At 42.7% G+C, this 14,259-nt stretch overlaps 1 protein-coding gene across 3 annotated transcripts in view; it reads right to left on the bottom strand.

The window, feature by feature from the left end:
* The window catches only part of KIAA0930 (KIAA0930 ortholog), a 28,732-nt gene that overhangs the window by 1,244 nt on the left and 13,229 nt on the right, over nt 1-14,259 (bottom strand). For 2 of the 3 annotated variants that reach the window (XM_069952411.1, XM_069952428.1), the window contains exons 2-9: nt 13,292-13,467; nt 6,623-6,730; nt 2,628-2,705; nt 2,383-2,484; nt 2,084-2,224; nt 1,535-1,729; nt 1,060-1,225; nt 707-862 (exon numbers count right to left, since the gene is read on the bottom strand). In XM_069952411.1, coding sequence (XP_069808512.1) covers nt 707-862; nt 1,060-1,225; nt 1,535-1,729; nt 2,084-2,224; nt 2,383-2,484; nt 2,628-2,705; nt 6,623-6,730; nt 13,292-13,467 — 1,122 coding nt within the window. The remainder of the gene's footprint in view (nt 1-706; nt 863-1,059; nt 1,226-1,534; nt 1,730-2,083; nt 2,225-2,382; nt 2,485-2,627; nt 2,706-6,622; nt 6,731-13,291; nt 13,468-14,259) is intronic. The other variant, XM_069952418.1, reaches the window with a different exon arrangement.

Raw genomic sequence — 14,259 nt, 5'->3', positions numbered from 1 at the left:
AAACTTTGTCATTGGGTTTATTAGCCAAAAAATGCATTTTTATCATGAAAAAGCAGTTTGAAGCTCTCCCCCCTGTCTTCATTGTTCTATGGAGAGAGCTAAAGAAAAGACCAAAACAGGACAACAAAGTTAATCTACAAATCCCTCACGGGATATCTCTTGTGACCATCACCAGTGACCTGTCTGAGCTCGGATTACAGCTGTCACCCAGCTCCGTGCCTGTAATCCTCTGTTATCTGCTTTCTGCTGCCGGCTAACTCCCTCCTTCCTCCTCCCCCCTCCCCTCTCTATAGGAATAGACAGAGTGTGACTCATGGAACAAGTCACAATTTTCAGATTTTTTGGAGTGGATGAAAAAGAGGAAGGAGGGGGGGCCTGGGAAAAGGCTTTTTACATGCAGATAATGGCAGATTTGGCTAATAAACCCAATTACAAAGTGTCTTAAAATCGCCTGGACTATTGATTTCTGCAAAAAAAAAAATAGGATGAGGAGCCATGCTGTGGACCAGGAATAAGATGGGACCACTTTAAATGGAGCTTAATTACAAACCGCACCTGAACTAGAGACAAGATCGGTGCCGTCTCTGAAGGAAAGTGGCCATGTTTTTCTAGCGCTGGAGAACCCCTTTAAAAAGATAACTTTTCTGGACAAACACGCAGGGTCGGCTCAGGGGTCTGACTGTACTCTGCTTTCCCCATCACTTACCAGACAAGATGCGCTGCAGTGGCAACGTGACGTAGGTCAGATGTGCATAGAGTAGGAAGTTCTCGTCAGTTCTGTTCAGTTTCAGCCATGATCCCACCAAAGATCTCCCCGTCCCGGAGAGCGAGCGCGACCTCAGGTTGGTGACGTTATAATTATCTGCAAGCAAAGTCACAAGTGATCTATATAAGACACGATACCAGGAACCAATATAAAGTTACATGGATCATGTCCACCTATAACACCTATTTGGCCCTATTCAGCTCCCCCTAGTGGTGGCCACAGGTAGACGAAATATTCCCACCGATCTGTGTCCATGCTGGGCTTACACTATTACACTATCTTGGCCCTCTTACCTCCCCCGTCATCGCTGTCCCGGAAGAATTCCTCGCTGTCATTGGCCGAATGCGACTTCTTCATCTCTGCGATTCGGTTCCTCGGCACTTTCCTTTTCAAGGACGGAGAAAAGAAGGAAGGACGGTTGTTCCTTTCTGGAGTGGGGGGAGTGCTGAATGATGTCACCTGCCGGGGGATTCAGACATACGGATATAAAATGGAATGAAGTCAAAGAAAAAAAAACTCAGATTATAAAACTTAATCCTCTAAGAGTTAAAAGGGCCGCACCTCTTCAAAAAGTTCCTACTTATTAGAAGTGTCACAGAGAGACAGAAATTGCAAGGAGAGAAGTGCCCAAATGGAGTCTTAGATGGTCATGTGAATCCCCGAAAGTCCATGTTCAGAAACGCCCCTTTTTATGCTAATTGGTACAAGCCCCGCCTCTTTGTACAAAGAACAGTTGTGAACTATAGTGATATAGAATGTACCACTTACCCGTTCATGCAGTGGGGACCCGGGGTTGGAATCTTCCTCCGTGCCGTATGGAGAGGTGTCTCCGGTGGACACTCTGCTCACCGCCATCTCCGCGTGTCCTTTCCCTTGTGGCCCTTTCATCCGCACAAACTCCATGTTGTTGTATTTGTAAAAGCCAAAGGACATCTTCTGGGCCATCTTGGCAGCCACGCTGACCTGGGACAAACAGTGTGAAGAAGATGTATAACCATCGGGGGGGTGGAACATTTTAAGGGGAATTTAGCATCAAGTGCCCATAAGGAGGAGCTAAGTCACTGGAATGGACATCATGTAATACCTTAAATCACCAGCAGTGGCCACTGCAGATACTCACAGCAGCCTGATTCTAAAAATAGGATATCCCCAAAGACACCAAACCAATGTATGGGCAACTACCATGGTTTTTAGATTCTGTACAACCCCTTTAAATTTTATGGAAAGCAGCTCTGTACTAGTGCTGACCTCGTGGCTACCAGGATTCTACAATTTTGAAGGCTAAACTACCCAGTTATTGCAAACCCCCATACTTACCCGGTTGTCATACACTTTCTTTAGAGCTTCGTATCGGATGGACCCCTGGAATATGACTCCTTGAAAAGTGTTCGTCTTGTCGCTGGCCACAAGCTCCACACAAACCATCTCCCCTTCCCCTACAGTCATATCACTGAACACCTACAACACAGGTTAATACTCCGCATAGTATTCATTTCAAAATGGGTAACCACCATGAGATAGATAGATAGATAGATAGATAGATAGATAGGAGATAGATAGATAGGAGATAGATAGGAGATAGATAGATAGATAGATAGATAGATAACAACCATCACCTCCTCAAAGTTGTCAATCATGAAGAAGATATTGGGATAGCTGATCTTGGACTCTTCTCCCTTACTGTCCATGGGATGTTTGCTTGGAGAAGCGAAGACTTGCTGAAAGGACATGTACAGATATTATATACAATACGCATAAAGATACAGGAGACACAGCGACTGGTTTATAAAGCTGTAGATCAGTCCCAGTCTTATAAGATCATTGATTATAGATTGTTACATTCAATATTTCATTCGCCCACCTGGGATTTCTTCTTGTGTATGTGGATGTCGCCAGCCTCAGAGCGTGTGCACACAGCGCAGGTCACCATGTAATCCAGCTGCAGATAGAGAACAGAATGTCTCACACCATATCCACAGCAGCCAGTTCCCACATGGATTTTTATTTATTAGTTACTACATTGGCCACTAGATGGCAACACAACAAGCATTTTAAATTTACAAACTACTGTGAAACTCTATTGTGCTGCGTGAGCCAAGATCAGCAGTCTTCACACAGTTCATAGCACAGGATGGGTTAGGGGAAATTGCCCATCGTGACCAGGCCCGCTTCTGCCATGAGGCGGAATGAGTATTCCGCCTCAGGCGGCAGATTTTGCGCCCCTGCAGGGGGCGGCAAGATTTTCCCCGCCGCTGTCATTTTAGCTAAGTTTAACTTAGCTAAAATGACAGCCACAGCACAGGCTCACCAGACCTCGCGAGTCGCGCTGCTCACGGTCACCACCAGGCCCGCTTCTGCCATGAGGCGGAATGAGTATTCCGCCCCAGGCGGCAGATTTTGCGCCCCTGCAGGGGGCGGCAAGATTTTCCCCGCCGCTGTCATTTTAGCTAAGTTTAACTTAGCTAAAATGACAGCCACAGCACAGGCTCACCAGACCTCGCGAGTCGCGCTGCTCACGGTCACCACCGGCGTCTCCTCGTCGTACCGTCGGGCCGGCCATTCCGACGTCACCCGTCACGTGACCCGGCTTCCTCCTTCTGATTGGTTAAGTGCCTGCGCCACGGACGTCCGCCGCGGCGCTACTCAGCTGAGGTCACGAGACGTGTCCAGGAAGAAGAAGTGCAGTTCGGGTCTTCGTCTGCGGAGGAGAGGTTGCCGTGCGACTTGGTAAGTTCCTGGGGTGGGAAGGGGTTTGGATGGGTGGCGGGCGGCTTGCAGAGGTGCGGGGGTGGGTTGTGGGGGGATCTGTTAGTTTTTTCCGGGTTGGCAGTCTATTGTCATTATGAGGAGGTCTCTGCATTGAGGTGGTCAGGGCCTCTGCAGAGACCTCCTCATAATGACAATAGACTTAATGCTGCCAGGGCCTTTGTTTGCTGCTTTTTCACTTTTTTTTTTTTTTTTTTTTAACAGGTACAGACTGGACTACTTTGAAAGAAGATTTTTACATTTTTTATTTAATAAAAGGGTCAACGAGGTGTCTCTGGGGAGTTTTATTTCAATAAAGAGCTTTTTGAAATTGTTTTATTTTTTTTTTTTTACTTATTTTTGGCTTGGTAGTGGAAGCCATCTAATAGATGGCGTCCATTACTAAGCCAGGCTTAGCGTTAGCCAGTAAAAGGGCTAACACTAACTCCCCACGCTTATTACCCCGGTACCCACCACCACCAGGGGTACCGGGAAGAGCCAGATACCGTCAGGCCTGGAGCACCAGAAAATGGCGCTCCTGGACTGGGCGGCAGCAGGCTGGTGTTATTAGGTTGGCAGTGGCCAAAATAAATGGCCCCTGCCACCCTGATAGCGTCCGGCTGCTGTTGCTTGGTTTTGTATCTGGCTGGTTATGGAAAATGAGGGGGACCCCACGCATTTTTTTTTTCGATTTATTTATTTATTTAATAAAACATTCATGGGCCCCCTTATTTTCTATAACCAGTCAGATACAGAACCAAGCAACAGTAGCCTGACACTATCATGGTGACAATGGCCAAAATAAATGGCCCCTGCCACACTGATAGCGTCAGGTTGCTGCTGCTTGATTTTCTATCTGGCTGGTTATGGAAAATGAGGGGGACCCTATGTATTTTTATTTACTTATTTGATAAACTAATGCATGCTTTCGCCCCTTCAGTTTCCATAACCAGTCAGATACAGAACCAGCCAACAGCATCCTGACACTATCAGGGTAGCAGTGTACAAACATAAATGGCCCCTGCCTTCCTGATAGTGTCAGGCTGCTGCAGCTTGGTTGGTTATGGAAAATGAGGGGGACCCCACACATTTTATTTATTTAATAAACTAATGGATAGGGTCTCCCCTATTTTCCATAACCAGACAGATACAAAACCAAGCAGCAGCAGCCTGACACTATCAGAGGCAAGCGCCATTTATTTTAGTTATTGCCAGCCTAATAACGCCAGCCTGTTGCTGCCTAGTCCTGGATCATCATTTTCTGGCGTTCCAGGCCAGACAGTATCTGGTTCTTCCAAGTACCCCTGGTGACAGTAGGTACTAAAGGTAATAAGCATGGGGGTTAGTGTCAGCGCTTATAATAGCCAACACAAAGCCCTAGCTTACTAATGGATGCCATCTATTAGGCGGCTTCCACTACTAAGCCAAACATAAGTAAGAAGAAAAACAATTTAGCAAAGCTCTTTATTGAAATAAAATACCCCCAAGAACCCTTGTTGACCCTTTTTCATTAAAAGTAAGAATCTTCTATCTGAAGTAGTGCAGAATGAAAGTATTAAAAAATGTAAACAAAATAAAATGATACTTACCTGCCCTTGGTCCACCTTTATCAGTCCCTAAGGGTCCATTTACACAGAAAGATTATCTGACAGATTATCTGCAAAGATTTGAAGCCAAAGCCAGGAATGGATTTGAAAAGAGGAAAAAAATCGCAAGCTTTCCTTTATTACCTGTTCCCTGTTTATAGTCTGTTTCTGGCTTTGGCTTCAAATCTTTGTCAGATAATCTTTCTGTGTAAATGGACCCTAAGGGGTCATTTACACAGAAAGACTATCTGCCAAAGATTTGAAGCCAAAGCCAGAAACAGACTATAAGTAGAAGTCAGGTCATATAGCAAAATCTGAAATTTCTCCTCTTTTTAAATCCATTCCTGGCTTTGGCTTCAAATCTTTGGCAGATAATCTGTCAGATAATCTTTCTGTGTAAATGGACAAATGTGACGATTTGCAACACCAGTAGATTTTGCCAGACAATCCAGGCTGTGTGTCAAAATCTGGTGCCACCTTTTGCTCTTTGCTTGAGGCATTCAGCAGAAGTACAGCAAACCTCATAGAGCTGTGCCCTGTAGCCAGTGCAACGAATTTGCACCTGGTGAATATAACCATGTACCACATGGTTATATTCACTGCTGTGGTGTGGTTATGCATTTGGTATATTTACTGCTGATATATATATATACACAGTGGTACCTTGGTTTAAGAGTAACTTGGTTTTAAGAGTGTTTTGGTGTAAGAGCTCCGCTTATTACGTCATATCTACGGTCAACAATGACACAAGAAAGACTTGTTGTTCTTGGGGGGGGGGGGGGGGCGCCATTTAAATTTTCGCCTCAGGCAGCAGAAAAGCTAGAATCGGCCCTGATCGTGACTCTACTTAGAGAGTGGGGGAAGTATTTCCTTTGGAGACAACCTCAGCTATCCCATGTACTAGTAATTTCAAATTATGAAATAGCACCAAGATGGCGACACATCAAGCATTGCAAATTTACAAACTAAAGTCAAACTGTTATGCTGCGTGAGCCAAGATAAGCAGTTGTCACACATTAATCACATAAAGCTAAGTAAGGGAACGCTGCCAATCTTGGCTCTACTTGAAGATGAGGGAGGTTGTTATTAGACATTTTTAGGGTGTTAGGTCTATAGCACTGCAGAATAATTTTCATACAGATCCTGAACATCTGCATTTACCATCATGTGACAACATTAGTAGATGCTCTTCCTCTTCACCCTGGGGAATTTCTAGTCAAATGTTTAGACTTCCTGAGCAAACCAGGAACCGAAACCTGTTGTGGCATTCTGTAACCTAAACATGAGGAACATTATGTGCCAGTCGGGGCTGGGGATGGACTCTGGGGAGCATCTATCTCTCTGTTGATGACCCCACCGACTGGAATTGTGGTCATCAGGCAGGTTCTCTACTATAAGGTATCCATCATTCTCAATGAAAAAAGTAGAACTATTCTAACGTGTTAAAACGTGAGATGTCTTCAGGCCAATGTCCAGGAGAGCTTGGACTACCAGGTTCTTATGTACACAATACAATGTTACTGACCTTCTGTAAAATTAGGTTCAAGTAGACGCTCTCCTCCCAGTCTATGTCTGGGTCTCCAAGACCAGGAAGCTTCTTAGAATCCTTACGATAGACTTCAACATCCACCTGCTAAAAAAACAAACAGAATCTTAGGGTGAACTTAGTGAAGAATCAACACGGATTACACAACATGGTGTCCACCAATGATCTAGGAGGTCAGCAGACCCCTAATCTACATCTACAGTCAAGTTACGGGATACATCTTTACTATCTGATCCTTTGGCTTTCTCGAGAAGGGTATGTGCACACTACAGAATTTCCACAGAGGCCTCAAGCGGATTCCGCCAGGTGGCCTTCACTTAAAGTTTTGCCCGTTCAATATACTCAACGATATTTGCCAACAGATTCCACCGTCCGCCCAAAGAATTGACATGCCAATTCTTGGGACTGACGGGCAGAATTCGCTGGAAAATATCATTGAGTTTATGGAACGAGCGGAACTTCAAGCAGAGGCCGCCCGGCGGAATCCGCTTGAAGTCTCTGGAAATTCCATTGTACCCGAAAGAAGTGAAGCCATTGAACCAGAGGTTCCTTTCATCCATGGCTCATTCAGCCAACCATCTCCTCGGCTCCACTACACAAGACCATTTGTCTTGGAAAAATCTAGAGGATCAGTAGGTTCATCTTATGTGTCCTATGTCTACTTCCCACTAATGTGGACATCCTGGAACAACCTAATGGTAACAACGATGGTAGATTAGCCGGATTGGTGCTCAAAAACTGTGGAAGAAAAGTTGGCCATACACGTCCATTTTGCCAGATCTTGCCAACTACCTAGGGGTATCCCAACTCTTGGGATGAAGAGGGATCAGACATGTTGTATTCCAGCAGAAGATCCAGGGTCTGGCAGTGGTGGTCTACTCCAGAAAATACATGCATGTCCAGCCAAGTATAGAGTATAGAGATGGGAGGAACAGCTGATCATTTCACTAGCAACTATAGAAATAGTCTGGGGAACCTAAAGATGGTCTTACTGTTGGCCAAATGCTTGTTCATCTCACATCCATCTCTTCTAACCACCTCCATTCGCACTATGTTGAAGAAGGAGAAGAAGCCATTTACGTATTCTTCTAGGAGAGACTTATCTCCCTAAGAACAATAGGGTTGGGCAGTTAAAATATAACATGTTTGATCCTTCTTTCCCCCAACATGGGTGGTTGGGGAAGAGTTGTGAGGCCACCATACGCATTACATGGTCGTTGGTTGGTCTGCCCAACACATCTGATGGTAATAGCCAGTTTAAAGTGTTACTGTCACTTTAAGGAAAAAAAAAAACAAAAAACTTTTGACATGTTACACATTTAGATCGATCAGGGTCTTGGTGTTCAGATCTCCATGGATCGCTACAAGGAGCTTGGAAAAACCATATTGATATGGGGGATGTATCGGGAAAACAAACAATAATAAACCATCCCTAAAAAGTCCGTCTGTCCCCGACAGCCAGCTCTCCTCTCCTGGAGCAGCAAACCTTGAATGCATGTTCAGGAAGGTCCTGGCAGAGTCCATTTACAGTCTATGGGTGGTCCGCAAGTCGTTAATGACAAATGCGATAAGTCCAATTACCCAATAATCTAAACCAGATAAACAACGGGAATAAATTCTATTTATTTAAGAAGAAAAAAACAAAAGCGTTCACTGCTGGGAATTCAGACTCCTCGGAGCTCCGGGCTCTCTTCTACCAAATCTAATTAAGCCAATTAGGAAGACAATGAAACCACTTCACAATACAAACAAATATCCGATAGAGTAATGAAGTCTGAGGGATCGGGTTACGCGGAGATCTATATCACGTAGTCCTTGTCGTATCGACCACTAAATGTTCTTATTAAAAGGAGGTTTTATGATTTTATAAAAACATGGCTGCTTTCTTTCAGAAACAGCGCCGCACCAGTCCAATGGCTGTGTGTGGTATTACAGCTCGGCCCCTTTCAAAAATAGTAGAAATATTAATACATTCTATTCTCTCCCCTTTTTTGTTACTCTCTAGAGAGTTCACAACCAGGGCTAGGATGACGGGTAGGCACCTGACTAGGGGGCCACCATCTACTCGGTCCAGTGGGTGCACCAGCACCAGAAGATCCATGGCAAAGATATATTGTAAACATATCCGCTCAGCCAATCAGTGACTGCAGTAGCGTCCCGTCCCAGTCACTGGCTGACTTCTCACTGTCGGGTTTTGTTTTTGTTTTTTTGTTGTTTTTTTTTGCGGAAATCAATAGTCCGGGCGATTTTAACCCTTTGAGGACCAGGCCCAAAATGACCCAGTGGACCGCGCAAATTTTGATCTTAGTGTTTCCGTTTTTCCCTCCTCCCCTTCTAAGAGCTCCAGCACTTTCAGTTTTTTATCTACAGGCCATGTAAGGGCTTATTTGTTACAGGAATAGTTGTACTTTGTAATGGCGTCATTCATTTTACCATAACATGTATGATGGAATTCCAAATATATTATTTATGAAGATATAAATAGGTGAAATCGCAAAAAAGAATGCAATATGGTAACGTTTGGGGGGTTCCTGTGTCTACGTTATGCACTATATGGTAACAGCGACATGATACAATTATTCTATAGGTCAGTCTGAACACAACCATATGCAGGTTACACAGATTCTCTAATGTTACATATTTTTTTTTAAATGAAATCCTTTTTTTTTGGCAATTAATTATAAATAAAATGGGACTATTGTGACGCTTATAACGGTTTTATTTTTTCACCTACGGGGCTGTATGGGGTGTCATTTTTTCCGCCATGATCTCTAGTTTTTATTAATACCATATTTGTGAAGATCGGACGTTTTGATCACTTTTTATTATTTTTTTTATATATATAATGTAACATAAAATCGGTAATCCGCGCACTTTTTCCCCTCTTTTCGTGTACGCCGTTTACCGTTCGCAATGACACTTGTTATATTTTAATAGATCGGACAATTACGCACGCTACGGTATATTATATGTTTATCTATTTATTTATTTTTATATGTTTTATTTATATAATGGGAAAGGGGGGTGATTTCAGCTTTTATTGGGGGAGGGGTTTTGGGGTAGTGTAATAGTGTTTTTAACTTTTTTTTTTTTACACATTTGAAGTCCCTTTGGGGGACTTGTACATAGATTACTTTGATTTCTACACTGATGAATGCTATGCCATAGGCATAGCATTGATCAGTGTTATCGGCGATCTGCTCATTGAGCCTGCCTGTGCAGGCTCAGTGTAGCAGATCGCCGATCGGACCGCATGGAGGCAGGTAAGAGACCTCCAGCAGTCCGTTTTACCGATCGGGACCCCCGCAGTCACACTGCGGGGGTCCCGATCGGTAAGTGACAGGGGACTCCCCCTGTCACTTACACTTAAACGCCGCAGTCGCGCCGCGCGTTTAAGGGGTTAATGATACGCGGCAGCGCGATCGCTGCAGCGTGTCATTGCCGGTGAGGTCCCGGCTGCTGATTGCAGCCGGCCCCCACCTGCTGTGAAGCGCGCTCCGCTCCGGAGCGCGCTTCATAGCGGGAATAACACCCAGGGCGTACAGTTACGCCCTAGGTCGTCTGGGGACAGACTTCCATGGCGTAACTATACGCCCTGGGTCGTCTAAGGGTTAAGAAACTTTGTAATTGGATTTATTAGGCAAATATGCCATTATCTGCATTCAAAAAGACTTTCCCCAGGTCCCCCCCTCCCTCATTCACTGCTCATTATCAAGAAATCTCGACTCTTTTACATCAGTCGGGCCCGGTCTGTTCTATGGAGGGAGGAGGAGATGGATTAGTCACCAGCAGAGAGCAGAGAACAAAGGATTACACAGCGGGAGCTGTGTGAAAGCCAGTATTCAGAGGTCAGAGAGGTCAGTGCTGACTTCAGAGGGGATAGCCGATGTAGCTGTAAATTAACTCTTTGTTGTCCTGTTTTGGTGCCTCATCTCCCTCCACTTTACGTAGAAAACAATGAAGACAGGGGGGGGGGGGAGCTTCAAACTGCTTTTTCATGGTAAAAATGCATTTTTCAGCTAATAAACCCAATTACAAAGTTTCTTAAAATCGCCTGTACTATTGATTTCTGAAAAAAAAAATTCTATGACAGGTACACTTTAAATAAATTAACAAACTCACCTTCTCCCTGCTCCCACGCTGACAGGGTTTTCTTCTTCCTCCCTTTGTTATTATCATGTGGTTGTGGACTGTGCTACATATTTTGGTGTCTTAGCCAGATCTAACAGTCACATGACCTCCCACCTCGGTATATACGCCTACACATACTCTCTAGCGGGATCAGATCCTGACTGTATTTACCATTCACTTTTCTTTTTTATCTTTCTCAAAACTTGTGAGAGAAATCTCATGCCCTGAAGGAAAATCCATACAGAGATGAGAAAGACTTCAAACTTTACACAGATGGCTCCTTGGTACACAGCCAGTTCTTCGCCTCAGTTCTAGGCCATGTACCATTTGGCCGGCTATGTGCCCAAAGGCCGTGAGAGTAAATGGGGCCACCGGCTGTACTGCTTCATCTTCTTGCATAAATTATTTATTCTTATACCATTAGTATTTTATTTTTTGCTTTTTTTATATTTATACTGTTACTAGTTTTTTTTTATGTTATGTTTTTTTTTTTTTTTTATACCTTAAGCATGAGGGGGTAAAAAAAAAAAAAAAAAAAGAAGGTCGCAAAACAGCACCACCCCTGTCCTCAGGTGTGCTGCAGTACCATATACAACCTGTGGGCAGCTGGGGCGCTGTTCCTGGAATAAGGCAGCCATGTTTTTCTCAGCCTAGACAACCCGTAATCTTAATTCCTGCGCCGAGATGTCAGGTAGTGTTAAACACAAACCAATACGGAGTAAACCGCTTAATAGAGGCAGTAATCCCTCACCTAATTCTGTCACTACAGTTTACAGCATCTTATTCCGCCTCCATTCCCAACATATCGGCGAAACACAGAGACCGCCACACTGGAAGCTGTATACACAATAACTGTGATATAATACACAGAGACCGCCACACTGGAAGCTGTATACACAATAACTGTGATATAATACACAGAGACCACCACACTGGAAGCTGTATACACAATAACTGTGATATAATACACAGAGACCGCCACACTGGAAGCTGTATACACAATAACTGTGATATAATACACAGAGACCGCCACACTGGAAGCTGTATACACAATAACTGTGATATAATACACAGAGACCACCACACTGGAAGCTGTATACACAATAACTGTGATATAATACACAGAGACCGCCACACTGGAAGCTGTATACACAATAACTGTGATATAATACACATAGACCGCCACACTGGAAGCTGTATACACAATAACTGTGATATAATACACATAGACCACCACACTGGAAGCTGTATACACTATAACTGTGATATAATACACATAGACCGCCACACTGGAAGCTGTATACACAATAACTGTGATATAATACAGAGAGACCACCACACTGGAAGCTGTATACACAATAACTGTGATATCTAATACACAGAGACCACCACACTGGAAGCTGTATACACAATAACTGTGATATAATACACAGAGACCGCCACACTGGAAGCTGTATACACAATAACTGTGATATAATACACAGAGACCACCACACTGGAAGCTGTATACACAATAGCAGTGATATCTAATATATCCAATACACAATCATTAGAATTAAAATAAAACAGAAGTTAAAAAAAATAATTTTTAGGGGGAGATTTATCAAACATGGTGTAAAGTGAAACAGGCCCCGTTGCCCCTAGCAACCAATCAGATTCCACCTTTCATTTTCCAAAAAGTCTGTGAGGAATGAAAGGTGGAATCTGATTGGTTGCTAGGGACAACTGAGACAGTTTCACTTTACACCATGTTTGATAAATCTCCTCCTTAGTCTTTAAATTCCCTAAAAAAAAAAAAAATTGGAAAGCTGTCAAAAAAAATGACTGCTTTCCACTGGCTGGAAAAGGATGTATAGGCAATGTATATGGCTATACAACCAAGCACATTTACCATTTAGGAGACTGGGAGAGATGGGCGCACACCCTTAAAGGGGTACTCCAGCGACCAAAAAAAAAAAAAATTGGTGTACGAAATTTATACAGATTTGTAATTTACTTCTATTAAAAAAATCTCCAGTCTTTCAGCTGCTGTATGTCCTGCAGGAAGTGGTGTATTTTCTCCAGTCTCACACAGTGCTCTCTGCTGCCACCTCTGTCCATGTCAGGAACTGTTCAGAGCAGCAGCAAATTCCCATAGAAAACCTCTCCTGCTCTGGACAGTTCCTGACATGGACAGAGGTGGCAGCAGAGAGCACTGTGTCAGACTGGAGAGAATATACCACTTCCTGCATCACATACAGCAGCTGATAAGTACTGGAAGTCTTAAGAAAGATGGAAGAATAGTTGAAGGGGTTAAAAAATTTCTTCCACTCTTGTTATTCCCCCTGGACATGTACCTCATCCATCTGCGCCACCATCCCTGATTGGACAATATGTAAGTGTGTAAGGACAGGGAGGAGAACGGTCACATCCAATCAGCCATTTCCAAGAGGAATAACAGAGGGACGCGCAAATTCACTGAATCAGAGTCATCATTATAATCAAAGAAGAGTTAGGGAAGGGGATGTGGACATTTACCCTGCGGGCTACGCCTCTGCTAGTCACCTTTTTTCCTTCACTGCCATCTGCGTTCACGTAAGAAAGTTTCCGTCGCACGTAGAACAGCATGTCATCCTGCCGCGGAGCCCACTTCTCCATAAAATAGGTGGAATACATCCAGGTCCAAAATACAATGCGGTCATCTTTAAAGCAGCCTGGAAAGCGGAGAAAAAGATTTAAAAATAAAAAATATATTATTTTTTTTTACATTTTTAAAAAATCTATATAAATTATATAATTTTTGTTTTTGAAAACTTTTTTTTCACCAAATATGGAAAACAAAAACAATAGTACATATACTGTATATATCAGTATATTTACTTTTTATTTCATTTTTTAAATTTTTTTTTCCAGTTTTTGGGGGAAAAAATATATTTTGTTGTTGTTTTTTCCCCCTAAAATTTTTTTTAAATTATAAAAGAAAACATAAAAAATATATATAAAACTAGATATGATGTATTTATGTTTTTTTTTTTTATTAGTAAAAAAATTTTTGGCAAAAAAAAAAAAAAAAATTTTTATATATATATATATATATATATATATATATATATATATATATATATATATATATATATTATATTATATATATATATATATATATATATATTATATTATATATATATATATATTCTTTCAAAAACGGGAAAAAAAGAAAAAATATTATATTTAACAAATTTATATGTATATGTATATAAAAATAGATCCCATCCCCATTTCCGGCACTGCAGCTTTCCTTGTCCTAGATTTCTCCTCGGCTGCACAAACCACCCTGATTATTAATTTATCAAGGAAGAAGGACAGGAAATAACAGCGGCTGTAATGAGATTGGACCCGACTGTAGTCAGCACTATGCCGAGAGGTCAGGCCCTGCTGGAGAAATCTGAGGACGGCTATCCAGGATGTATCACTCAGTCTCGTCTTATACGGGTGACATCACTGGAGAC

The sequence above is a fragment of the Dendropsophus ebraccatus genome, chromosome 1 (genome assembly GCF_027789765.1).
Source record: "Dendropsophus ebraccatus isolate aDenEbr1 chromosome 1, aDenEbr1.pat, whole genome shotgun sequence".
NCBI lineage: Eukaryota > Metazoa > Chordata > Amphibia > Anura > Hylidae > Dendropsophus > Dendropsophus ebraccatus.
The sequence above is the reverse complement of the archived record's forward strand: the minus strand, read 5'-3'. Positions and strand labels throughout refer to the sequence as shown.